General features: G+C 40.5%; 1 protein-coding gene across 1 annotated transcript; it reads left to right on the top strand.

The window, feature by feature from the left end:
- The first annotated feature begins 204 nt into the window (after positions 1-204).
- Positions 205-23,267, top strand: ABCG2 (ATP binding cassette subfamily G member 2 (JR blood group)). The gene is made up of 16 exons (XM_061480222.1): positions 205-812; positions 6,540-6,752; positions 9,189-9,248; positions 9,723-9,837; positions 10,885-11,037; positions 11,804-11,961; positions 12,682-12,833; positions 13,923-14,027; positions 15,502-15,752; positions 17,794-17,876; positions 18,843-18,932; positions 19,531-19,655; positions 20,465-20,619; positions 21,503-21,592; positions 22,166-22,263; positions 22,736-23,267. Exons 2-16 carry the CDS (start codon positions 6,547-6,549, stop codon positions 22,884-22,886), a joined length of 1,992 nt encoding a protein of 663 aa, XP_061336206.1. The 5' UTR covers positions 205-812; positions 6,540-6,546; the 3' UTR covers positions 22,887-23,267.
- Positions 23,268-27,416: the final 4,149 nt, after the last annotated feature.

The raw sequence follows: 27,416 nt of genomic DNA, 5'->3' as shown, positions 1-27,416 counted from the left end.
CTGAAAGAGTTTGGCTTGTTCAGCCTGGGGAAGAGAAGGCTCAGGGGAGATGGTATAGAAGCCTTCCAGCCCCTAAAGGGGGCATAAAAAAGTGCTGGAGAGGGACTTTTTATGAAAGCAAGTAGTGATAGGACAAGGGTTAATGGATTTAAACTGAAAGAGGATAGATTCAGAAGTTCTTGACTGTGAGGGTGGTGAGGCACTGGCACAGGCTGCCCAGAGAAGTTGTGGGTGCCCCATCCCTGGCAGTGTTCAAGGCCAGGATGGACAGAGTCTTGGGCAACATGGGCTAGCGCAAGGTGTCCCTGTCCATGGTAGAGGGGTTGGAGCTGGATGAACTTTAAGGTCACATTCAGCCCAGACCATTCTTTGATTCTGTGACTCATCATGCCCTGCCGGCTCTGCCAGACATGGCCATCACTGCAAGCCTGTGGCAGTGGAGATGCTGTGCTTCATTCAGATGTCACCACTGCTGATGCGGTTGGCTCAGGGCAGCTAAAAGACTTGCTCAGATAAAAGGAAAAAAAGTGGAAGTTTTGTCTGGCCCTGCCCTCCCCACGAAACTCTGTGGTGCAGGGAGAGGGTGGAGACTCCCTTGGGTAACGGAGCGCAGGGAACCCAGCTCACGGCTCGCAGCCGTCTTGCAGCAGATGTGATGACACGGGTGGGACTGCCCTGCCCTACAAGCTGAGCGAGCCACCGGGGCTGCCTTCCTACACACCACGCTCTTCTCATCTCTGCCTCCTGCTTCCTTTCCACCACCTCTGCCACTTCCTCAGCAGCCCTGCAGCACTGACCCAGACCTGCTGCTGGTAAGTGAGCTGGTAGCAGCAGTTCAGCCCTTTTATTGAGATATAGATAGATAGATAGATAGATAGATAGATAGATAGATAGATAGACAGACAGATAGATAGATTTAATTCGGGTAGTGACTTGCTTTCTCATCCATGAATTGCTTATGCTGCCGTTGCTAAGGAATTAGATTCAACAGCTGTTTCCCTCCAATAGCCAAGGAAAACACAGAAAAATGCTTGCTACATTTTCCTAGCTTTTCAAGGGAAATTAATAAAAATATGTTTTATAAATGGGGGACAAAAGCCTCAAGGCTTAAAGTAAAACCATTAAAAAGGTGAAAAGTTAGAATATTTTGCAAGAGCTCCCATACTCGGAGTTTGCCCATGCATGTTAATGCACTGCAGATAGCACACGTGCAAATGCCTGCACACACAGGGTGCTGTTTACTCAGTCCCCAGTTAACACAGAGGGCTCTTTTCACAGAAGGTAGGTTACAAATCCCTAGTAAATCAGTTGGCAATTAACTTACAGATTGCCTGAATCGCATTATCCTTTTTTACTCAAATGGTTTTAACTGCCTACACATGTTCCTGAGGAAGAGGACTGTATGGTCCTGGGCTGGCAGTACTAGGCTGTACTGTCCTCTTTGTGTGTCCACATCCATTCTCTGGCCAGTCTACACCCCTGTAAGTGCATGTGAGTAGGGGAAATAAAGGTATGCTTCCAACCTCTCTGAATTTATATGTATCCAAAGCCTAAAATGTGCATCTGTAGTACATGGTACTGTTTCAGCTTGCAGGTTGCAAGACTGAACTTTGTACCCATTAAACTAAGAGAAATAATAGCTCACTTAACTGTGATTTCTCTGACAAGTTCAAGTATTCAGAAAAAAAAAAAAACAGGCTATTTTTTAAGGGGGTTGTGACAACTTCCTTTAGAAAACTCTGCTGGAAAATGCCCATGTCTCCAAGATTCTTCCTTCTAAAGTAATTTCAGTGCTTATTCTCAATAGAGAAGTACTTTGACTAACTGCCTGGATTTAAAAACAAAACAAAACAAAACAACCCCCAAATAATTAAAAACCCTTTAAAATGCACTTCTGAATTTTGCCATTCAAAATTTACTACAACTCCTGTGCTATTGTTTTCTTGGTTTGAAGTACAAATCCTGCTGGTGCCAAAAGCTTCGCCAGAAGACTGGCAGGAATGAATGCTACTTAGCTTTCTGTATAGACAACATATCTTAAAGCATACAAATAATTCACTGAAATTGCTTGACAGACTCCAGACATGGTATTGCTGTGGTTGAAGTCTGTTTAAGTCAATGAAACTTTGCAGTATATTTTGTTGTTGTTTGATGTTTTGTTTTAGTGTCCCTGTGTCTGTAGGGGAAAATGACACTTTGTACTTTAGATGTCTCAGAAGAATACACAGGAAAGTGACTGTATGAGACCTTCATTTTTTGTGCATCACAACAGTCAGTGGTCAAAGTGACCTTAAGAAAGCAGTTTAATTTTGCCGTTAATTAAAGGTTAAATCTCAAGATCCAGTAGTTTGCCTACTGACAAATTATTATGATACTGTCTCTGAAGAAAAGGGGCTTGTATTGGGCTTGAACTGAAACTGATGCTGGCAATAAAAACATTTTGGAAAAAAATGAAATTTGTAAAATTCCTAAAGAGTTCATAGATTTTTATATTTAGCTAATGCAAAAATAATGTATTATATCCAGAGCTAGTATCATGAGGATATGAAATGCATTAACAAATATTTCTGAATACAGCAGACAGTATATGTTGTCATTGAATCTTCTGCTTATTTCTGATCTGAAGTAGGTATTTGTATGACATTGACAATGAGTTCTAGGAAACTTCATTTAAAGAATTTTAGTTTGCAAAGAAGTTGATTTGATTAACATTCATCATGCCTGTTTCTTTGTCCTGCACATGCTCTGACTTAAAATGTTTTGTGGTTGTTTGTCACATTAAATGTAATAAATAATTCTTTAAACAAGACCTAAAGCAATATTCTAAAAAGTCCATTCCTGAAGAGCTATTGCAAAGAGTCAACAGTTATATGAGCTGTAAAGGCTCATGTCCCTGTACTCCTGTGGTGAAGTTTATCACTAGATCAAAAATTGAAAGGTTGGTTTCTACAATACCAAACTGTTTATCTCACTGCAAATACTTACCCACAGTGTAAAAAAAAAGGTCTCCAAAAAAAAAGAAAAGCAAATCAAAAGCCTAACTCTAGTACACAGGTATAATTTCCACTGTTAGCACTTCATCTTCTCTCAGCACACTGTTAGCCAAGATCCAAATTTCCACTCTCAGTGGTTTCCATGAGTTACTCACACAAAGCCAAGGCTGCCCTAATCTTGTAGTGACTGCCCCAATAAGAGGGAGAAGTTGGGCCGTGGGCCTTCCCAAGGCTTCTTCGCACCAGCATGTCCAGAACTGTTTCATTTTGTCGTCCCATGGAGCTGCTGTGATGAAGTCCTTGCAACAGTTAGTTACGCTCCTTTGAGAGAGACAGCTAGCACAGATTTCATACAGCAACAGCGAAATAACCATTCCAGTTTTAAGCGGATGAGTATTCTTCAGTTTCTTTCTGTAACAAATTCTAGTAGTTCTGAAACGGTAAAATTATTTTTAGTATTAACCCAACATCTGAAATAGATTTTTTTTTCCTTTAACTCTGATAAATGGTGTATGCCCACAAATACACCTTTGCCTGAAAAGGCAGCCATCAGGAAGAATAGCACACAGACAAATCCATGTCTTCCACCTACAGCATCCCACCCTATCACTGCAAGCAACAGAAGCTCACTGCAGCTATGAGGAGCCACGCTGATTTACATCAGAGGTCTAGCTAGAATGTATCCAGCCTCTGCTTATCGCTGCCAGTAACCAACTCCTTCACAAGAGACAGTATCAAAGAACGTTATTTTTCCCTAAGAGATTTGGACAGTTGGTGGCCTCAGGCTTTCCTGAACTGGAGGTTTCTGGTCGACAGCTGTATTAAATAGCCATTGAGAAACTGTCTGCTATGGATATGTCTAATCCTTCTCGTAACTCGTTTATTTATCTTGCTTGTGCAGTGTTCTTTGCAGGGGTGTGTACAGTCTAGTCATAGCTCAATTGGTAAATTAAATTTAACTTCAAAGTACTGTCTGTTCTTAAGAATGACTGTGAAAGTTGTGTGATCCTGTGTTTATGAAAATAGATTCTGATTCTGTGCTTATTGTCTGCCAGTCAGGTTCAGTCTGGAAGATTAACTCTGTTTCATTCCTACATGAAAAGTTTGTTTTCTAAAGAGCATTTCTGCAATTTCTGTACAAAGCTTTTCTGAGTTAGGTTTTGTTGCTGGTTTGTGAAAGAAAAAAACACCTAAACCCCAACAAAGCAACTAACAAATGAAACAATGAAGAATTTAATTATTCTGCTGATAATACTGGAGTTCAGACTCCACTTTCCCCCATTTGCTCAAAATTTTACATCAGCAATACTGAAACATTAAGCTGAGAAAAAAATCTGATAAGTGAAATACTGTTCTCATATGCTGAGTGTTTGGTACTTTGCTTGGCATACTAGCAAACATCTGCTCAGTGTGTGGTGGGATTTCCAGCAGAAAGCTCCCACTGTGGTTCTGAATGCATGTCTCTGCTTTACCAAAGCATCCTTGCAAATGCCAGTGTTTGATGTCAGCCAGGTTAGCCCAGAAATTACTAGATAAATAGCCTTAAAAAAATTAACTGCCCTCCTAACAGGTAGGTAGGTCTCCTCCAGCACAAGTAGAAAAAAGTGTAGGCAGTTTATCAATAACAGGCTTCCAGTCTTTAAATGTTGCACATTTAATTGATGTTCAACTTACTTAAAATCCATTTTAGTTAAAATTAGAGCTAGACCCATTATAATTATATTTCAAACATGGTTTCTTTTCATTCTAGGAAAATTGGGCCAGGATTACTGCTTACTAAACCAGTAAGACCTTGTATATTCACCAGCACAGAAGACTGCAGTTTTGACAGAAAAGGCAGCCTTGGGCTAGATTTGGGATAGTATCACTGGGAGACAGATGAACCCTCCTTTATGTGCATATAGGCTTGTTGCTGAAAGTAGGGCTTCCAGGGGTTTAACAGTGCTGATAGCCACAAAGGAGAGTTCAGCTGTCTGGTCAGGCAACCTTAGCAAACTAACAAAATAAGGGCTTGTTTTTTTATGCGATCATATGATTGTGTTAGGTTAAACAGCTTTTTTTTATGTCTCTTTTTATTAACTGCTCTCATATTAATTAAACGTTTCTGAAACAGTCTCATAATTTGCCTTCTACCTTGCTGCAAGCTAGGGTGCAGGACTGATCATCCCAGAGCTCCTAGCTGCTCATCTTCCCTCTCCGTTCTCATGAGCTACTGCATTAATAACGTGTCCTGTAGTGACAGCTAGAGTTATTAGACTCAGGTGAGTCAATATGATATATAAAGAGAGGCCATATCCTGCCTCCCACCTAAATAGCCCTGTGACACTTAGGAAGCACAAAGGGGACAAAGGTCTGCCTGCACAGGGGGACGCCCCTGCAGTGCAGGTAGATGGCTCATAGGCAAGAGCCTGTCTGACGGGGAAGTGAGCTAACTTTAGTTATTCCACAACTACCTTCTAGTTATTAGATGGAAAGCAAATCCAAGGAAGAGAGTTACTTGGTAGCGGTGTCAGTTTCCATGTTGCTATACTGTTGGCAAAATTATTTGGATTAAAAAATAACCAAACAATTTTAGATTCTGTTACCTTTACTCAGGAGTGCTAGAGGTTGGAGGAGCATCTTTACTTCCAAACTATCTCTTTAAAAGAGTATCTAATAGGCAAATATTAAGCACATTCAAAACTAGAAAGAAGGCTGATGAAGTGGACAGGCAGAAGGTCATTTTGGACCTCAATAATTTTGAGCAAGTTTTTCAATGAGTCACCTGTTGTACCTGTGGTTTCCAACAAGAATGCAGTTTATGTACAGCCCTCTCTGCCAGGGGCAGCCCTCCTGAAGGAGCATAATGTCATGCTAATGTCTGCTGTGAGAGGTATCTACTTCCATGTGCCAGGAGAATAGATGTAGTTGGTACCCATGGCCAGATGCTGCTTCAGTGAGGTCCCGGGGCGGGGGGAGGAGGGGTTGGTGTCACTGCGAAAGGACCTGGGGTTGCTCCATGCTGGACACAGCTGCCTCCAGCTGGGACTAGCAGACCCACCACTGGCCAAAACCAAGTGTGTCTCAGTGATGCTGGTAGTGCCTCTCTGAACACCTGTTTAAGAAAGGGTAAAAGATGCTGTGCAGCAGCTGTGAGAGAGGAGTGAGAAAACGTCGGAGAAACAGCCCTGCAGATACCAAGGCCAGTGAAGGAGAGGGAGGAAATGCTCCAGTGCCTGGAGCAGTGGTTCACCTCAAGAGGGCACCAGCTGGGTGGGCATCAAGGTCAACCCACCACAACAAAACCATCAGGGTGGAGGGAGAGTCTTCTACATCCCTAATACTGCAGGGGTGCGTAGCAATATGGCAGACTCGGCTTCTCATCAGCTCTGTGAAATCTCCAGGTCTGAGCCCACAGGACGCAAACTTCATGTCTGAAGGAAAGAGACATAGATGGACATCTACAAGTTTCACAGTAGGTCCAGTGCCGAACCCTGGATCCAACAGACACATCTTTCCTCTCTGTACCTAATTGAATCTTTCCCATCCTTGTTTTTTCATTTCTAGAGGAAGGATGGCAGAAGGCCGGCCACACTTAAGTATTCAGATGTCAGACTTGAATACAAATGGCACCCCCAGCAGAAAGCAGTCCTCTGCAGACTTAGCTGTTAGGGGAGGAAGCGTACTCACTTTCCACAGCATCTCCTACCACGTGAAGATGAAGACTGGGTTCCTGTGTTATCAAAAAACAGCTGATAAAGAAGTTTTGAGAGATGTCAAGTACGTATTTAAACATCTCTTTAGAGCATGTTTATGTAGTTTTTCTTTCTGGACTGTTGAGCCTACTCGAGTCACTGAGCCACTAAGCACAATATACAGAATTTGATCAAGATTAGAAAAAAATGTGTGCATGTATGGTTCCTTTGTGTTCGCTATCTACTGTGCTCAAGCTTCCCAGTGGGTCCCAGTGGTCCTCAGTCATTAGACTTGTACAATAGTACTAGTCTGTACAATAGAGAGCTCACACTGCTGGCACCCGAGAGGGACTGCCTTCTTGACTGCTAATCGGCATAGGGGCACACAAGCCAGCTGTGGTTGTTCTACACTACTTGGCAAGTCTCCCACTGTGCTGTGGTGTGTAACTGAGATACCAACAGCCTGCCCCAATGCTTGCATCTCCTTTGCTAAGGTAGCCTTTGGGAAGGTTAATTTTGGGGGTTTTCACTTAAAGTGTTTGATACAGTAATATAAATGAGGGTTAGGTTAACTTTGAAGATATTTGAAGTTTTCTCCCATCCCCAACATTGAGCACTACTGCAGTAAAGCGATCACATTATTATGGCCTTTGTTCAATAATATATGCATAAAGTTTGTCCATTCATAGTTCAGTAGTTAAGCTAAATGGCAAGCACTCATACAGTATGCCATTCCAAGGCACACATGACTTTCAGCTCCCTAGCCCCAATCTCTATCATAAATATTCAACCTTTTGTGTAGCTCTGTCTGTCCCACTCTTTGCACATGCAATTTCCACACCTTCTAAACATGAGCTCTTAAAATCTTGCCTACTTTCCTCAAGAGGCGTAAGTTATGGTAACTCGATTGACATTGGTCATTTGCAATAATGTGAACAGAAGGCCCATTTTGTGGCTTATTGTAAAAGATTGATGTTAAACACGCATTATGCTTTTCTCTTTTAGAAAATGCAACATCTGCATTTATTTTATTGTTATATTTTATATTGTTATTTTGTGTTAAAATCACATATAATGTATACCATAACTTGTGTATAATCTATATGCTTCTTAACCTGTGGAACCATAAATTTTCACAATGACAAATTGAAGGCAACAATTACAGGAAGGAACAAATATCCTCAGGAAGAGCAAAAGGGGCAGCTGTTCTGGGCCAGGTACACAGCCAAGTACTCAGATCACTGATAACAACCAGTACCAGAGTGCAGTTCAAGATAAACCTAGTATCATAAAAAGCAGGCAGGTATTTATATGTGCAATGTGATTCTTGTGTACACCAAAGTTTGTTGAGCATGCATTTTTAGGGGCTAGTCAGGAAAAAGAGCAGATATACCTTCACATTCTCCATTGTCCTGGTTTTGGCTGGGATAGTTAATTTTCTGCCTAATAGCTGGTGCAGTGCTGTGGTTTGGATTTAGTATGAGAGAATAATGCTGATAACACACCAATGTTTAGTTGCTGCTAAGGAGTGCTTACCCTCATCAAGGACTTTTCAGTCTCTCATGCTTTGCCATTGAGGAGCTGCACAAGAAGCTAGGAGGAAGCAGAGACAGGACACCTGACCTGAACTAGCCAAAAGGGTATTCCATACCACAGCACATCATGCCCAGTATATAAACTGGGGAGAGCCAATGATCGCTGCTCAGGGCTGCGTTGGGCATTGGTCAGAGTGTGGTGAGCAATTGTGTTGTGCATCACCTGTTTTTCTTCAGTTTTATTCACCTTTTCCTTTTTAATTACTATGCCTATTATTATTATTTTACTTTATTTAAATCATTAAGCTGTTCTTATGTCAGCCCATGGTTTTTACCTTTTTTCAATTCTCCTCCCCATCCCACCAGGACAAGGGGAGTAAGCAAATGGATGTGTGGTACTTAGCTGCTGGTTGGGCTTAAAACACAACATCCAGCAAAAAGATAGAGAGAAGGCAGCTGTTTTTCCATATACTGAATAATTTCTGTAGGGTCTTTTTCCCCAATACTTAATCTTTTCTATCTGGCCTTTGAGTTCCATGTGGCTTAAAATCGGATACAGAGGAACTATCAATCAACTGCAATTTCTGTAAGTGCAGACAAATCCCTAATATATTCTGTCTCTAGGGCCATTATTCTCTCTGATAAGAGAATAATACTGTTAGAACTGAATGGGTTAAAATAAGTGGTTGCTTCACTTCTAGAGATCCATGGAAGAAAAGTATGCATACGAGTTTTGCTATATTTTACTCACAATTTCTGTATTGTCTTCATTATACAAGGAGTAGTTCCTGAATTAGGAATAAAAAAAAAAGAAAGGTGGAGTTTAACAGATCATAAATATCGCTTGTGATCAGGCAGCTTCATTAATTCCAAAATTAATGGGATGCAGAATGTAGTTCTACAGGTAATTTACACTAGCCTACCAGGTGACACAAGAGACAAAATCACCCATCTATTTTATAAAACCTATCTGTTTTGTCTTACAGTGGCATCATGAGACCAGGACTGAATGCAATTTTGGGACCCACTGGCAGTGGTAAAACTTCGTAAGTTCCCTCTTTGCCCTACTCAGAAATTACACCAAGGAGAGAATGACTCTGCACATATTTAGCAGTAATGGACAATACTTTCAGGGAAAGATTTTGTTTTCATTTAGATCTGTGCATATCTCACTGGTTTCTGAGAAATACCTGAATTCAAATAAGACAATCACCTTACATGACACAGGTGTAATTCAATTTTAGTCCACACTTTCCTGAGACACGATCCTTACGTATCATTCTTGGGTATGCTATAGAACAAATGGACACAAATGCACTATGAAATTGCACAGATATAATTTCTTAGGAAACCAGGACAAGAGAAACTCAGCCCTTGAAAGTGGCTGGGTTTTTTCTAAATAGCTAAAAAAAACCCATGGGATACTTTCATGTAGCTTTGTGTTCCATGAACTGGGTTTGTGGTTCAGGGAGCTTATCTCCTGCATACTCATCTGATGAAGTAACCAACTTTTCTCCTAGTCTGCTCGACATTTTGGCTGCAAGGAAGGATCCCCAGGGGCTTTCTGGTGACATTTTGATCAACGGAGCTCCTCAGCCTGCCAACTTTAAATGTACCTCTGGATACGTAGTACAGGTAAGTATTTTTTATCACTCTACCGATTTTACTGTCCTCTTCTGACTGCAGTTGTAAGAAGTTGCTGCTGTGTTCCAAGCACATTGCATTGAATCAAGAATCAAGGCTGGTGTGGTATCAACTCTTCTTCACACATCCACCCTCACTGGAAAAGATACTTTGCTTTGTGTTTGGATCTCTTTCCTTAATGCTCTAAGTCAACAAGAGCAGGCTCTTTGGATCTCTTCTTGTTCTCCATTTGGGGGAACAGCCATAGGCTAAAAATATGCATGGAGTATTTTCTAAGTATGATGCTTTCTAGTAGTCTACAGCTTGTACCTCTGCATGCCCAGGGACAATGTCACTAGGTCTCATTATAAGAACAGCTTTGTTCTGCTAGGGTGTGCTGGGGAGAAAGACATGTGAAGGACAAAAGAAGGAAAACTGTATCTCCTAATTTCTTCCCCTCTCCACTAACCATGCTTAGCAGCATGCTTGCAGTTTATCAAGACCTGAAGAGATACATCTGTGAAAACCCCTCAAAGCACACATAACTCTCTGAACTGTCTACAGCTCACAGATCCCTTTTGCAAGAGACAAGCAGCTAATACTGAAAAAAACTACCCTCCTTCTCCTTTGCTGAAACAAGCTTGGAAAACCTTCACCCTACCCCCTGTGGAGCCAACATCTCTTTCCTTAGGTCCCTTTAGCCCTTCAGTATCTCACTTAATGCCTCCAAAACTCTGACTAAGGTAAGAAGAGGCGAGGGATAGTTTTAAATACGTCATTATTTGTGCATTTTGGTATCATGCATGATGGAGGATGTTCCTGTACTGCATTGTTTTATGAATAAAGGCAAATACAATTACGTGCATGAAATCAACTCTGCTATGACTGACATTGAAGATGCACCTTACTGCATGTTCTGGCAGCTGCTACCATCCCTTAGCATGCAGGGACAACATAAAACACAAGTAGATGCAGTTTTCAGAGGAAAAAAATAGAATTGCTAAGTGATCACCAAGTAGCTAAATTTGCCTTATTTTGTTTTGGTTTTTTTAAATGAAGGATGATGTGGTGATGGGAACCTTAACTGTAAGAGAAAATTTGAAGTTCTCAGCAGCAGTCCGTTTGCCAAAGTCAGTGAAGGAATATGAAAAAAATGAACGAGTGAATCAGATCATCAAGGAACTGGGTTTGAGTAAAGTGGCAGATTCCAAGGTAAGGTGTGTGAGTATGGTGCTTAAATCATGAACAAATCATAGAATCATAGAATGGTTTGGATTGGAAGGGACCTTAAAGCTTATCCAGTTTCAACCCCAATGCCGTGGGCAGGGACACCTCACACTAGACCAGGTTGCTCAAAGCCCTGTCCAATCTGGCCTTGAACATTGCCAGGGATGGGGCAGCCACAGCTTCTCTGGGCAATCTGTGCCAGTGTCTCACCACCCTCACAGTAAAGAATTTCTTCCTACTATCTAATCTAAATCTCCCCTCTTTCAGTTTAAAGCCATTGCCTCTTGTCCTATCACTATCTGCCCTTGTAAAAAGTCACTCTCCAGCTTCCTTGTAGGCCCTTTTTAGATATTGGAAGGCTGCTCTAAGGTCTCCCTAGATATTAAGTGATTTCTTTAATTAACCAAATGGCTCAGCTTGGCAGATAAAAAAAGAGTAAAATTAAACAGACTATTTTGGTAATACAATAACATTTCTGTATGGCGATCTGCATAGACACCGCTGTAATACTGGCATATACTCTTACATTGAGGGGAAGGGAAAGGTAGTCTGTTGCTTGAGAAAAAAAGAGAACACCTCAAGTAATACTGATGTTGAGAGCTGGCCTGTGTGAGGTACCATCTACATCTGCACTGAGAGCAGGGTCAAAATTTCTTACAACTCTTCCCAAACATGACCATGTCAGCAGGATGCTGTTCACTCAAGTATTTGTTCTCAGGCCAAACAAGACAAGTTTCTTGTTCTGTGGCAGGTTGGCACCCAGTTCACTCGCGGGGTGTCTGGAGGAGAGCGCAAAAGGACCAATATTGGGATGGAGCTCATCATAGATCCTGACATCTTGTTTTTGGATGAGCCAACTACAGGACTTGATGCCAGCACTGCTAATGCTGTTCTACTGCTACTGAAAAGGTGATGGCCTTGGAAACAGCTTCCCGTTTTCATCACTCACTCTGCTACATTTCAGTTGTATTTGACTTAAATCACTGTTAGAATAGGCAAACAGGGAAATCAGAAATGTAATCGTTTACAAGTGAGCCAAGGCGCAAAAAGATTTAGGAAAAAGGATGTATAAATTCTCTCACTCCAAAGCAGATGCTTATGGCAGTGCACAAAACGTCTTGCACAAAGCGTGTGCATGCCAGGACTACAATTTGTCCAGGCAGCTTCCTTTTTCATGTCTGCCTGAGCCAGAAAAGTAATTAAAACACCTGTTGTCTGGTAAAGTGGTCAGTTTTAATATGGACAGTAGTTAGAACACAGCTGGCTGTTTTGCCATCAGCAAAAAGTCTATCTTTGGGAAAACAAGCACAACATGTTTTTCGTTTGCAAATTTTACATAGTTTTGCATTTACTACAAGCAAACAGGACTCAAACGCCTCTTTTCAGAGCTTTCTGTTTGCATCAAAATCTTCCCCTCCAACAACACTCCCAGTGACAGAGAACCTTCTTTTCTCACAGAGGCACTACAAATATTACCCAAATATTTTCTTTTTTTTCTTTCTCCCCACCCCAGCCTACTTAGTTAAACAAATTTAACTGAGGCTTAACTTAACTTGCAAATTCTCTTATCTAAGGGCTTAATCAAACTTGCTTGCAAAACTAACATCTCTTTTTGTTCTTCACATTCAGGATGGCAAATCAAGGTAAAACTATAATCTTCTCCATCCACCAGCCTCGGTACTCCATATTCCGACTGTTTGACAACCTGACACTGCTGGCCGCAGGGAGGGTGCTGTACCACGGCCCCACTCAGCATGCCATGGAGTACTTCCAGTCTGTCGGTAAGCATAACTAACAGCAGGGCCAACTGCAGCAACATCTTTAGTTTGCACTAACCTGAATGAAATGCCAACAGCGCTTGATCAGAATTGAGCATTGTGTATTAGCAAGCAGTGATTTTAACAGGCTAAGCATTTCTCTTGTTGTTTCACCTCTGGACCCATATGTGCTTTTGGATGATAGGCCTGACCTCTAATCAACTGTTCCTGAGCTTATCTTAATTAGACAAAGCCTAGGCTAGAGCTGGGAAGGGCACATTGCCAGCTGTCACCTTGCTTTCACTGATAGAGCTGTCCAGCAATGCCATTCATCTCTTGGATAAGCACAGACCTTTTGAAGCCTGCAGTGCTTACAGTACAGGCTGCTCAACCGGCACAATAATGTGCCTGGGGACTGTCAATCTGTGCTTGCAGCCCAGAAAGCCAACCAGGACTGCATCAAAAGGAGTGTGAGCAGCAGGTGGAGAGAGGTGATCCTGACTCCCTACTCTGCTCTCGTGAGACCCCACCTGCTGTACTGCATCCAGCTCTGGGGCACCCAACATAGGAAGGACATGGACCTGCTGGAGTGACTCCAGAGGAGGGCCATGAAGATGCGCCAATGGCTGGAGCACCTCTCCTATGAAAACAGGAGGGGAGAGTTAGTCTTCTTGAGCCTGTAGGATAGAAGGCTCAGGGGAGACCTTACAGCAGCCTTCCAGTACCTGAACGGGGTATACAAGAAATCTGGAAAGTGACTTTTAATAAGAGCAAGTAATGATAGGACAAGGAGTAATGGGTTTAAACTGAAAAAGGGTAGATTTTGATTAGATAGTGGGAAGAAATTCTTCGCTGTGAGGGTGGTGAGACACTGGCACAGGTTGCCCAAGGAAGTTGTGGCTGCCCCATCCCTGGCAGTGTTCAAGGCCAGGTTGGATGGGGCTTGGAGCAACCTGATCTAGTGGAAGGTGTTGCTGCCCATGGCATTGGGGTTGGAACTGAATGGTCTTTAAAGTCCTTCCAACCCAAAGCATTCTATGATTATGATAGCCATGCACAGCCTTCTGCCAGTCACACAAACACCGCTTAAAGCTTGTAATGCTGTCACCGCAGGCTACGAGTGTGAGCCATACAACAACCCTGCTGACTTTTTCTTGGACATCATTAATGGAGACTCCACTGCAGTGGCACTGAGCAAGACCAATGAAACTGAGACAGGTATAAAACAAAGAGCTGTATGAAATTGTTGTCACGTGTATTTTGTCAGAAGAAATCACTTGCAGGTGTCAACCAGTAACCATATTGTACAAGCGCATGATTGTTTGTATGCATGTGAGTATCACATACTGATGATCCATGGTGCTTTGTAGGAAAACCCCTCATAGTACTCTTAAATCCTTTTTGTTTATGCATGAAAACCAATTAGTATAACCTGAAATAAGTACCAAATTCACATACAGTCCTACTACATAAAATATTCATGTCGTGTGTGAGACTAGTTTGCCTTTCATAAATAATATTTAGTAATTTTTCATTGCTATCCATTTCTTCATACATATGCAGTGATCTGCATACTTCTGTGTCACACTCAAATAACAAGATGTTAAAGGTGAAAGAATATCTTTCTGCATTGAAGGTGTAATACATGGGAAAATAAACTATTTTGTTACCTCTCAACACAGATAAAGACCTTTCATCTTTGACGTAAATGAACTGGAGTCCTGCCAGAGAGATGATAAACCAGGAGAGTTGTTACAGTTAGGGACATAATTTGATGTGGTTCTGACCTGTATTTTTACCTAATGGAATAGTCTGTCTGTTATGAACTTACTGTTTTCCTTCCTCAGAGTAGGGTGGGAAAGGAGGAAGGAGATAGGGGACCAGTGTTCTGAAACTGCTCTGAAGCTGTGGTAAGGCAGAAATGATCCCAAAGTAAGAAAGCAAATCTCACCTACGTTCAGTAGCATGTTTTTTCATCCTATCTGTTGCTACTCGTTAACAGCACACTCCTTTCACATGAATGAAAAGGGAAATGTAGTATGAAGTAATAAATATGCTCTGTGCCCAAACACAGATTTTCACTATATCTTTACCAAAGAAGCAGCATTTTACAAAATGATGTCTGTGTTCAGGGTCTGACTAATGTTATAGCTGGCAACACGTTGCATTTGTCATTGGAAAAGGACACACTGTCCTACAGTTGAGATTAAAGAGTCCAGCTGAAATTTCTTGGAGACTTGACAGACTCAAACGTTTTACTGAAGCAGACACATGCAGGATTACCTGGATCTAGAAGTCTGGGAGGTGTAGGATTGTCTCATCAAATCTGCGAAACAGACCTCTTACAGAAACCCAAGGGGGTGTGGGAAATCACTTCTTGATGAAAAGTCAGACTGTTGTGAGTTTGAAACTTCATTGGTGACAAGGGTTTACCTACAGTAGTCTGCTGTGAAGCTGCTGCCTTCAGGGACATGTTGCACTGACAAACGTAGAGATTTGGTCTTATTTGTACTGACTCTTCTGACTTGTATGCTATGAGACTGAGTGCAATGAAACACTGAAACTAAATGTACACATTAATTCTGCTTCGTTAGTTAACTCTCCCACCCCAACATAACTCTCCGGGCTTAGCTCCCAAACAACCTTCCCATCCCTTACAGAAACAGTTGTATTTCTTTCCATTTTTTTTCAGCAGAGAGCACTGAAGAACACACTGAATATGATTTAACCTTGGCTGAGAAGTTAGCAGGAGAATACTTCAACTCTGCCTACTACCAGGAAACAAAAGCTGTATTAGAGAGTATTTCTTCAGGAAATGAAAAGAAAACAAAAGCAGTTTTCCAGCAAATCACATATGCCAACTCCTTCCTTCATCAGCTGAAATGGGTGTCCAAGCGCACATTTAAAAACCTGATAGGAAACCCTCAAGCTTCCATAGCTCAGGTAACACTATTTGTATATACCCTTTTGTGATATACATTGCATTTATTCCACTCCTGTCTTAGATAATTCACTGGGATAGTTTTGCCTCTTGATATTTTAACTGCAGTAAGCATCCAAAAGAAGAGTTTTCAAGGTCTGGAAATCTGATTCACTAGAAGATGTCCTAAATGCTTCCAAATGAGCAGCATGAGGGTCTGTTCAGTAATTTATTTTGGACTACTGAGAGGCTGGGAGGCAAGATCTTGTCCAGCAGGGTATTCTGCTGCTCCCAGCCAGGAACAGGGTATCTCCCAAGTAGTTTCACACATTAACTCAAGAACATTCTTCAGACTTGACTTCAGGCTTGGCACTGTGGGGTTTGGCCACAGATTTTCTTCCCTGCCAGGGAAAGTTAACAGACTACGCTTGGATACTTAACTGAACTTCAGCACACAATGAAGTGCTGCAGTTTGCTCAAGTGTAAAAGTATTTTCACAGTCTCAGAATGTGTGTGTCATTTGGTCATTTCACTGTTCCTAATGGCAATGATGTCTTTTGGAGAAGACCTCAATAGAGACTAACACCTGCCAGAAAAGGTGAGCATGTTCTAAATGACTGGCCCTCTCAGTGCTTTTCAGAAGAACCAACACTGAAAATGTTGATTTCTTGAAAGCTGCACATTGCTTTCAAAAACAAAGAATGCCTGGCTGCAGAATGACTAATCCTCAGGAATCCCCTAATTCATGGGCCAAACTTTGCAGTCCCAGCACCACCAAAATTTGCAATTCTAGAAGAGCCAATAGAAAAATTGATCCCAAGCCAGGGGTATAAATTATCTTCACCGTGATTTATACAATGAGTGAACAAACATCCAATGTGGAGAAGAAATGAGCCCAGAATGCCCAAGGTTAAAAGGCTTTAAGTATGTGTGTGTGCCTGTATGTTGATACTATGAAGATCCTTAATAATTGCATTGTAAAAGCTTGACCTTGTGACAAGAATTAGATTCTCAAGGGTCTCATAATGCCCTATAGTTAATGGTCCTGACTTGTTTCTCACCATCTCTTTTATCTCCCCTCCCTCGTTAGGGATGGATTTTACAAGCATTCTTTTTATGGGTACTTGGCTCACTAAGCCTTCTTTCAATAATCTGCTCCAAATTGGTCTTGATATGATCCCAGCTTTCCACTGTAATTGGTTTAGGAGCCAAATAATCCCTGACATTTGCTCCTTTCTGCAGGATCTTAGCCATAGGGTACCATGGATCAAATGGTTTATAGTGTTAAGACTCATGCACTGCTTGGGCTTAAAAATGTCAGAACTGCCTGATACTGTCAGTCTTGCTGAGATTTTTGTCATTTGCATTTAGTGTGATGTACACATTTCTGTCTTTTCAATGACATCCTTGAGGCAGCTGGTGTCTTTGCAATTTAAATGGTGTGCCAGACTGCAAATACCACGGCACCTGTAGCCTGATCATGGTATCTTGCTCATGTTAAAAACAATCCCATGAATAAGATATGTGATATTGCCCTGCAGTTACACACTGTGGAGCACGTAAATAAACTGTCAATCCCAACCCACCATTCAGGAAAGGCTTCTTTCCGTTATTGGTTGCCAAGATCAAAGTAGCATTGAGATGGCTCCAGAGAAACCCCTGCAGAAGCACTCGACTAGAGCCATGGTCAGCCCTTGAACTGAAGCAATCCTTATCACTGAGAGCAGATAGGGAATCACTGTCTGTCCCAAGGAGGATGAATGATGGAGAGCATAAGCAGGGAGAGAGGAGTGATGTAGCAGTACATCACCAATTAACTTAATCGTGACATCCAAGAATGGCTGAAACAGTGGTGGAGGAAAAGAGCATGGCTGATGTTCCCCAGATGTGATGAGGGGTTCCTCAAGGGAAAGGTGCTATTCTCTATTTCTAACCTGCCCGATCAAGCCCCTGCTATTATCCTTCTCCCATAGCTGGTGCTAGCTACACTCACCCACTATGTATTTCAAACTACTGAAGCACTGAAAACCATGAGAATAATACTTGTCTTCTATTTACATTTAGCTGTGTGTTACGGCTTTCCTTGGCCTGGTTATAGGTGCTATTTTCTTTGGACTTCAAGAGGACTCTACTGGACTGCAGAACAGGTTAGTCAGTTTAGGTAACGTATATTCAAAAATTTGATAAAGCTCCCTCATCACTGTGATTGATAGGATAACAAATAGGTTGGAGGATGAGAAGGAACCCGTGAGCTCTTTATGAACTATATTTACCTCTCTAATGCAAATGTTTCCCTTCACATCAGTAGATAAGGCCAAGCCTACATTAGTGACTTCAAAGTGAGGATGCCCTTCTGCCTCTAGGAAGGTCCTTGCAGAACTGAGAGAGGGATGCAGTTCTGCCCTGCCCTACCATGCTGTAACCTAGGCAAGCAGTCCAAATGAAGTGAGTAATGCTACTTCTGTAGGATGACATTTTTCAGTCCCAGTCAGATTGCTGAAAACACTGAACAACAGACATCATGTTAAAAAGGCTTAATTCAGCATGGCAGCATTTTAACTTGTTTTTTGCAAAGATTTCCCCAAGATAAATAGATTAAAATATATAGATTTGGCTACATAAACTGGGTAACTAAAACTTTGCTCTTGCAGCTACTTCTGTATACACCCTTGAGTTAACCAGCAACAAGTCAGAAGGTCCATCTAAAGCCAGATTCTGCAATTATTCTGGTCTGTGTATGATTTTGACAGCTCTATGTACATGACCTGAAAAATGGATTTGCAACTAAAGGAAGCTTTGGGTTCTTAGTCTTGGAACACTCCATAGCATTTACTTTAAAACTGCCCAGTTTTAAATGGGATCTGAAAGCCTTAAATTTTAGTGGAAAAGGTAAAAACAACTTCTCACATTGCTTACTCAGTTCCTCAGAGTTTGCATCAGACAAATGCCTCACAGACTGAGAATTTTTAATGTGCCTTTTCCCATGGACTTCAGAGTGGGAAGTCACATACTGCTGAGCTCCAGGCACTAAAGCTGGATTTACATACACTGCAGCAGAAGCACTACACTTACATCACATCTTTAATAACAGCTTGCTGGTTTGCTTTTTGTAGAGTGGGTGCAATGTTCTTTCTGACAACCAACCAGTGTTTCAGCAGCATCTCAGCTATTGAACTCTTTGTTGTGGAAAAAAAGATATTTATGTAAGTAAAACATATAAAAACATTATCAGGGACTAACTCTAGAGAGCTTGTTTGTTTGCCCTGCTGTAGCCAATTGTCACTTAAGTACACCTCGTGCAGTTTTCAAATGAATTCATTGTTAGTGCTCATCGCAAATGTACTCTTTCAGCCTGCTAGTGAGTTACCTGCAAATCCCCCAAATGGTACCTGTCACTACAAACATCTCAGAGTTTAAAATTATTAACATATGTGGCAAAAAATTCCCTGAATACTCAATGTAGGTATTGATTAGTAAGTTTGTGATTTGCTAGTGAGGGCAGAGAACATTATCTAATTGCAATCTTCTAAGCTATGCAGATTACACTGTACAGAAAAGAAAAAATATTGAAGCTGTACTCGCTGTTTCGATGACATGACACATATGTTTACTAAAAATTACGTACACAAGTATCCATATTAATTTGCATAGGAAAAGGGCATCATGGCTATAGTATGTGGCTTACTGGTCTTTTATATTACAGTCCAACCATAAAACAATTCATTATTTCCACTTTGAGTTAAAATAAACCTTACTGTTTCTTAGTGATTAAATTTGTAATATGCTGTGTATTTGTTCCAGACATGAATATATCAGTGGATACTACAGAATATCTGCATATTTCATCTCAAAACTAATGGCTGATTTAATACCCATGAGGACTATACCAAGCATCATCTTCTCCTGTATAATTTACTTCATGTTAGGCAAGTGTAGTCTCCTACAGACAATAAATCAATGAGGCATTAGCATTTTGTATATGTGCATGTATGCATGTATATTTGTATAGGCCAAAGTACTATACCAGCATGGCAGTGGTTACTTTGCTTGCTTTTACTATAACATGCAATTTACAGAAAAGACACACTTTTAAAGGTTTTAAGCTTCCATGTCTCAATCTGTGACATGTCTCTTCTCCACTGTCCGTAGAAGGAAGTGTGCCATTACTATATAGGTTTGGTTTATTCTTTTCATTTATGGCCATCTTAGTTTCCAGTGACTTTTACAAGACACTTTTTCCATCTTTGCAAGAGCACCTATCAAGGAAAAAATGTTGTTTTAAGAAGTTAATATTGTGTGATTTAACACTAGCTTGTTCTTTTTGGTGAAATGCCTTCTGGTTAGTGAGCAGACTTTGCTATCGAAACTATAACCATCCAAAAGCCTCTGGGTCTGTTAGGAAAGCTTTCTGCTGGAAACAAGTGAAACGTTATACAGCTGCTGCTCATGGAAGTGCACTAGAAATTCCTCCTTTGGTAGACAACTTGAAGCTGCAGCAAAGGCTTCACCTTAGACTGTGTGGAGTACAGTACTGTAATTTCTACCCATTCTGCTATCTCCAGTGCTACTGCAGTTACAGGCATACTACTTACTCATCCTGTCCTCCACTGACAGAGCATGTTAGACAACATGCATTCTGCAGGCAGGATACACTGCCTAAGTCAGAAGAGCATTCAGGTTATGGTAGAGCTTTTGGCAGGGTTATACTGAAACCATTCCTGTTCTGATCTTTAAGGTTTGAAACCAACAGTAGAAGCTTTCTTTACAATGTTGTTTACCCTTATGATGGTGTCCTACACAGCCACTTCTATGGCACTAGCTATTGCAGCAGGAGAGAGTGTGGATGCTGTAGCAAACCTGCTCATGATGATCACATTTGTTTTTATGACTGTGAGTACCATTATTCAGTATTCTAGACTGAATTCCGACATCTAGATATCCTATCAGAACAGAGTTCAGCTGAATTCTGAAAAAAGACTGTGGGGGTCAAGCGTGTCAAATACTTTTCTGATTTGAATATTCTGAGACTATAGCATTAAATATTCTGATTTGTCCTTTTAGTTAACAAGAACTGTAGGGATTGGGTGTGAGGGGGAGCTAAGAGTGGTTCCTCTGTACTCTTTTCTGTGGCTCTGGCAGCCAGCATACTGCCTGAAGAGCAGCAAAGCAGTCCAGAGCTGCATTTTGCTTACTCTCATCTTTGCCAAAGGCAAATTTGGCTAGCTGACGACATGACCCTGCTCTCTCTCTCAGGGAGTTGCTCTCCTCAGCTGCGGAGCCAACCATCAGTCATATTAGGACTAGGCAACACACAAATAGGTACAGTTAGAAGACAGGCACCACAAACAATGAGGCAATGCTGAACCAAGAGCTGAAACCCACATTGCCTCAGACTCAGGGCACACAAGCAAAACCAAGTGCACAAATTCAGCAGCTCCTTGCTATACCTGAGTAAAAGCAGACAGCTCAATTGAACCCACGTGTGGCCCACAGATGGAAAGCATCTGGATTTGATGCACATGTGAAAGCATTCCCCATTACTCATTTCAGAAGAAGGACCACATGGCGTTATGGCCCAAAGCTGGGTAGCAGAAATGATTCCTACCCTTTCCCCTGTTCTTCCACTGGAAGAGCTTTTTCCTCTAGAAATGCCTTCCCAGTTGTTTTTGATCTGAAGAAGCAGAGTCAAGAGCTAGAGAAGGACACCTGGTAACGGTATGTAATTTGTAATATGTTGTTGTGGTGGGGTTTTTTTTGTAATCCTTGTATCTAGATTTTCTCTGGGTTGCTGGTCAACCTCAGAAGCATCGTGTCCTGGCTCTCCTGGCTCAAATACTTCAGCATCCCTCGATATGGAATGACAGTAAGTGCTATATTTTCCTGGGCACAGGTTTGGAAAAGCTTTGCTAGAAAGGAATGTCTTTATTCATGATAAAGAAAACTTCAAACTTTATGGGATAATGAGCAAAAAGTAAGCTAATTAAGTACAGCAACCTCAGAACACAGGGCAGTGTCTTGAAACAAGAAGAAAGGCTTCTCATCAACCAGCACCCACTGCTGTTTAGAACTCATTTCTGTTAACACCAAACACCCATTTTGGAAACACCTCACATGACAGAGACACTAAACAATTACAACCACTAGAATGCAGCTGGACAAAAACAATACAGAGTAAAGAACAATGTTATCCCAGAAAAACAATTCTTCTCTTTTCCATCAGTAAAACAAAAACTTGTTAAGCTAAAATTTTTCTCCTAATTTTTGATAATTTGAGGTAGGGTTCTGTTTTGCAGAGAGATCTGGGCTTTTATATGCCTGTGCAGAGGTAGTCTAGCCTGAGGGACGTGTTGAAGCCTGGCAATTGAATTATATCTCATGTTGTTAAAGTATCATTACCTACTAATTTCAATAGTCATTGTTTCTTTTCTTTTAAAAGGCTTTACAAATCAATGAATTGACTGGTCTGAACTTTTGCAGCAGCATCAACAACACAAATTTAATCAGCAACAATAACTATCCACAGATGAGCCAGCTGTAAGTATTCTGGTACAGTAAAATGAATCCCACCACTGGTAACTTACAGAGTCCGAGAGCATTAGTCTGTGAGATGCTCACGAATGACCAGCAGAATCTCTGAGTGTTTATGTGGAAAATGAAATTTTCACTGCGCTTTTGTATTTTGTCTGCAGAGAACATTCTACTTACAGTCATATTTAGTATTGATAACACTAGAAATACCTGGTGTTGTGCTTCTCACTTTAAACTGTGTTTTCTGAAACACACGTGCACACACTACAGTTATACAGCCTCACAAAATCCATTTCAGCTTCCTACAGGAAATCATTGTAGCTAGAAGAAAAAAAAAATTTACAAACAGTAAAATAGCAACGTGTAGCTGGTGTTTGCCTGGCCTGCTATAGACATAAAATCACATTGCAGCTTCTAGGGTTCTGCTTGGGTACTTCAAACTGACTAAGCTTACAATTGTGTGTGTATTTACCCATAGGTGGTGTTTTGGAGAGGAATATCTGAAAAATCAAGGCATTGATGCGAGTAGCTGGGGCCTGTGGCAGAACCACCTGGCTCTTGCCTGCATGACCATAATATTCCTTACCATCGCATACCTGAAACTGCACTTCATGAAGAAGTTTTCTTAAAACCAGAATGAAAACCACAGTTCCCACTATTCAGTAGTTTGATAAACTGTGATCCGACTTGATTCTTTTTTAAGAGACCTTCCTTTGTACTGTTGTTTATGATCACACAAATCAACAATGTGAATGCCATCCTTGTATATCAAATACTTAGTATTAAAGTACTTTGCTGATGTGTAGCATTCCTCAGTTCTCTTTGCCAGAAAAAGGATACAACTATTCATTTCTTCAAGAGACCCTTCAGACTTTCTGCATGTTCTAGCTGTGAATTTGTTAAATAATGAAATTAGTATTTAATGGCTTAACCTGAAAACCAAAACTAATGGTTCATTCTTTTAATTAGCACCTACACTCACTGGCAAGCCAACTTTTACTTTGCTTTTACTTTATGTCTCCAGATTCCTTTCAGAATGGTTTAATTTCTTCTTAGGGTCTTAGATATTTTTTCTGCAAGGGAGGATGCTCATGGGCTCTCTGGATGATAAATGTACCTCTGGATATGCAGCAGAGGTAAATACCTGCCTTTGCTGTTTATGACCTCCAAGGGACATATTCTGCATTAAAATTAACAGTCATTCCATGGAGACTTGAGCTCAGATGTCAGGTATTAAGCTTACTGTAATAAACCTCTGTAAACTAGTTTCCATAGATCAGTATCTATATACAAATATGTGGAGAATATCTTTCCATATACTGAGATACAGATAATTTACATACATGGAATTCTCCTATCTCACATCCCATAATTCCATGGAAAGGATTTGGTTTAGGCTTAAACAACACAGCATTTAGGACAGCCTGACTGGGTTAGATATATCTTGAACATGTCACTTATTTGCTTTTTCTCAAGTGTCTCTTCTGCTTGAGATCTGGGAGAACAGTCACAGTATTACCCTGTTTTGTGAGATGTGACCCTAACCAGCTTTCTCTCTGCTTTGTTTTTAGGATTTAGCCAATCTCTATTTTCACCTGCTTCATTTATATTGTTATATTTGTAATTTTGTAAATAATATATATGATTTTTTTTTAATAAAGAGATCCCAAATATTTCTGGAAGGCAAAAAAACCTGAGGCTAAGCAGTAATTTCAATGGTCTTTCTTGGGACGATATTTATAATGTTATTTTAGTAGTCAAACCATCAACAGGCTCAAGTTTATTTAATTACTTTCCAGGAGAAGAATTTATCCTCAGGAAATATCACGTGAGCACTAAATCCCAACTTACTCTTTTGCTCAGATTTTACATATGCATTTAAATTCAATGACAATATATTCATAAAGGCTATTTAAACATGGAAAAGGTCATCAGGATTCATACTGACATACTTCATACTACTCAGATTTGCATGCATGAGTGTTATTAGTTATTCATAGCACAATTTCTCACAGAAGGGAGGGGAAGAAATGATAAATGCAGAAGTTGAATGGCTGTTCTGTATTTTCTTTTACATTCAGGATGGCGAGGCAAGGCAGGACCTGTCTCACTATTCCATATTCAGTGTTTGACAGGAGGCCAGGAGTACTGTGGCCCTGCCCATAATATCTGACAGTACTTCAGATAGATCAGTGAACTTTCAACAGCTGGGGGTTCTGGTCACACAGTGACAGGCACTGAGTAAAACCTTTCACCTTGCACAATGTTGGTCATGTTTATAACGAAATAAAATACTAGATTTTCATTAGAACCCAATTGGTTATGCAAGGTATCACTTAAATGAGCTGTAGCTCCCTCTTACGGTAAGGTCTGAGGTGTTACACTGCTGCGTAAAATGCTATTTGAAGACAAGACTTTCCCATACAGCTTTTCAGGAGTAGCTGCATTAAAATGAACCAGTAACTCTGGATTTAGATTCAGGTATTCTGATTTTAATTCAGATATTCCAGCTTTATTGCTAAATGGTTTGCAGGGAACAATTTACCTAAATATCCTGATACTCGCTCACTCGCAGTGGGAAGGGTCCAGTGAATAGTGTTTTGCATTCACAATGTCCTGCCTCCATCTTCAAGGGTTAGTAGGACCCTCGTTAGAAGTACCTAAGTGAGTTGCAGCTATTTGGAACAGATATGTATAGGCATGTTATTTATTGTATTGATAGTTCAGTTTCTGAGTCAAGAGTGCATTTTAATAGTACTTTTTTAAATCTATGGGGAACGTATCGTACCCAGCCTTATCTAAACTTGGTAATAACTGCACTGTCATCTTTCTAACTTTCCATATTTCTAATGCAATGAACCAACACACGGAACTATTTGTAAACTTTAGATCCAATCCTGACCTTAAGGCTTGCTCTTTGCTATTTCTGGCAGTGCAAGGTTTGATGCTGAAACACGTACCTCCGAGAATGCACCATCATTCTTGGTGGTAAAATTCTGATTGTAAAACATAAATCTGCTTAACTTCATCTATATTTTGTATTTACAGATTGAATTGATTTTTGGTTTCAACTCAGGTCTTATCTTTCCAGTGCTTAACTCTGTATTTCACCCTGCAGAGAAGTTAACATACTGCCTGTATGATTTCACTTCCATTTAAGTGGCCGCCCATGTTACCAGAGCAAATCCCAAGAGTTGTTGCCCAGGAAGAAACCTCTTCATCTCTATGAAAGGACAGACTATGCTACTCCTAGGACATCACTTTTTAGCCTATTTGCTCCCACTGATTTTAATAAGTACCCATACACTAATGAACTGACAGCAGCACAATCTAGCCATCAAACTGTTAGCTGAGCTCTGCAACTCCATAATGAGATATATAAAATTCTGTACCTTAGTTCCCTGAGCAGAAGTTACAGTACTCATGTCACACTATGGGCTTTATATTAACATTTCCTCTTTTTATCCAGCATTCTACTTTCCATATATATCTTAGCAGAAGATAGGACCAATAAATTGCTTGAAGCTGATCACTCATGGCAGACTATTTTCATGGTTCTCCTCTTTCATTTGGACACTGACTGGTACAATTAGACTTGCACAACCCAGGAGATACTTAATCTCTACATGCACTATAACATGTACCTTAATGAACAAGGAAAGCAGAAAAAGGGGTAGGCGGGGGAAGTAGTTAGTAGAAGGAAAATGAGTCCGGAATGCCCAAGGTTAAAAGGCTTGGAGTACATGTGTGCATGCCTGTATGCTGATACTATGAAGATCCTTAATAACTGCATTGTAAAAGCTTGACCTTGTGACAAGAATTAGACTCTCCTAGTAACCCAGGGTTAACGGTCCTGACTTGTTTCTCACAATCTCTTTTATCTCCCCTCCCTCATTAGGGATGGATTTTACAAGCATTCTTTTAAGAGAACATGCTCATTAAGACTTTTTTTCATTAATCGGCTCCAAATTGGTCTTGATATGATCCCAGCTTTCCACTGTAATTGGTTTAGGAGACAAATAATCCCTGACATTTGTTCCTTTCGGCAGGATCTTAGCCATAGGGTACCATGGATCAAATGGCTTATAGTGTTAAGACTCATGCACTGCTTGGACTTAAAAATATTGGAACTGCCTGATACTGTTTTCTTCCTGAGATTTTTGTCATTTGAACTTAGTCTTACACAAGAACTTAATCATTCTGATCATATCACTAACACAGGTGAAAAGGTGTTTTTGTGTTTGAAAATCCCTGTTTCCATTTGCTTACATTTAACGTTTGCTTACATTTTTAATAAAGAGTCTAGAAAACTTTGAAAGACTTATATTTAAGTTTGATGTGAAATGATTCAATCTGGTTCAAGATTCTGCTTTTAAATCCCTGTCTGAACTACTTTAAAATAATTAAAAATGGATCACAAGCTGAAGGTTGTTACTTTCTAAAGAGGTACTGTTATTTGTTTGAATTGATTAGTTAGAAGTTTTACTATAACCTTACAAGCTACTGCTTTTAATTTTTATTGTTGTCAGTACAGAAAGAAAGGGGTTTATATTTTCAGTCCCAGTAACTGAAAGTAATTCTTTGTTCCTTGTAAAGAATGCTCCATTTGCTGTAATTAATAGCATAGGCACTGCTAAATAGCAGGGGTACTGCATTTTTTACTGACCCTTTCTCCTCCTTAGGGATCTAGTAAGAAGCGTTTTCCCCCAAACATACCTACATATACCATGTGAAGTATTCATTACTGCTTGGTATGAACATTCATTTCATTCATTGCCTAAATTACAACTTTTCCATCTGTTTGATCAGCTGTTACAATCTCTCAGCCATACATTCTGTTACTAGCAAGCGCCTGATGTTACACTGCTATGTAACAGGCAAGAACAGATATTAAACTGCCTAGATACAACTAATAGCTCCAAACATGCTGCCCCAGTGCTGCTTGGGAAGCAGCTTCCTCCTCTTTTGACTTATTTTACGACAAGTAATTGACTGAGGTCCAGTTTTCAAAGTGTAATAAGTAATTACAGGAAAGACATCTAATTTCAATTAGGATTTTTCATTTTTTAAGTTGAAAACTGTATCTTTTCAAGTGACTTCAAAGTACTAATTGAAAAGTGTGTGTGTTTATCAATGAAGATGGGTTCAATATCCCAAGC

The sequence above is a fragment of the Pezoporus flaviventris genome, unplaced genomic scaffold, assembly GCF_033815535.1.
Source record: "Pezoporus flaviventris isolate CSIRO_AGI_PZ_B2104156 unplaced genomic scaffold, CSIRO_AGI_Pfla_v1 ptg000002l, whole genome shotgun sequence".
Lineage (NCBI taxonomy): Eukaryota > Metazoa > Chordata > Aves > Psittaciformes > Psittacidae > Pezoporus > Pezoporus flaviventris.
This window is presented reverse-complemented; position numbering and strand designations above follow the sequence as displayed.

Coding starts and splice junctions, on each gene's coding strand:
- ABCG2 (XM_061480222.1), top strand. CDS start 6,547: ATGGCAGAAGGCCGGCCACACTTAAGTATTCAGATGTCAGACTTGAAT. Junction 6,753..9,188: donor GAAGTTTTGAGAGATGTCAA/GTACGTATTTAA, acceptor TTTGTCTTACAG/TGGCATCATGAGACCAGGAC. Junction 12,834..13,922: donor GGAGTACTTCCAGTCTGTCG/GTAAGCATAACT, acceptor CTGTCACCGCAG/GCTACGAGTGTGAGCCATAC.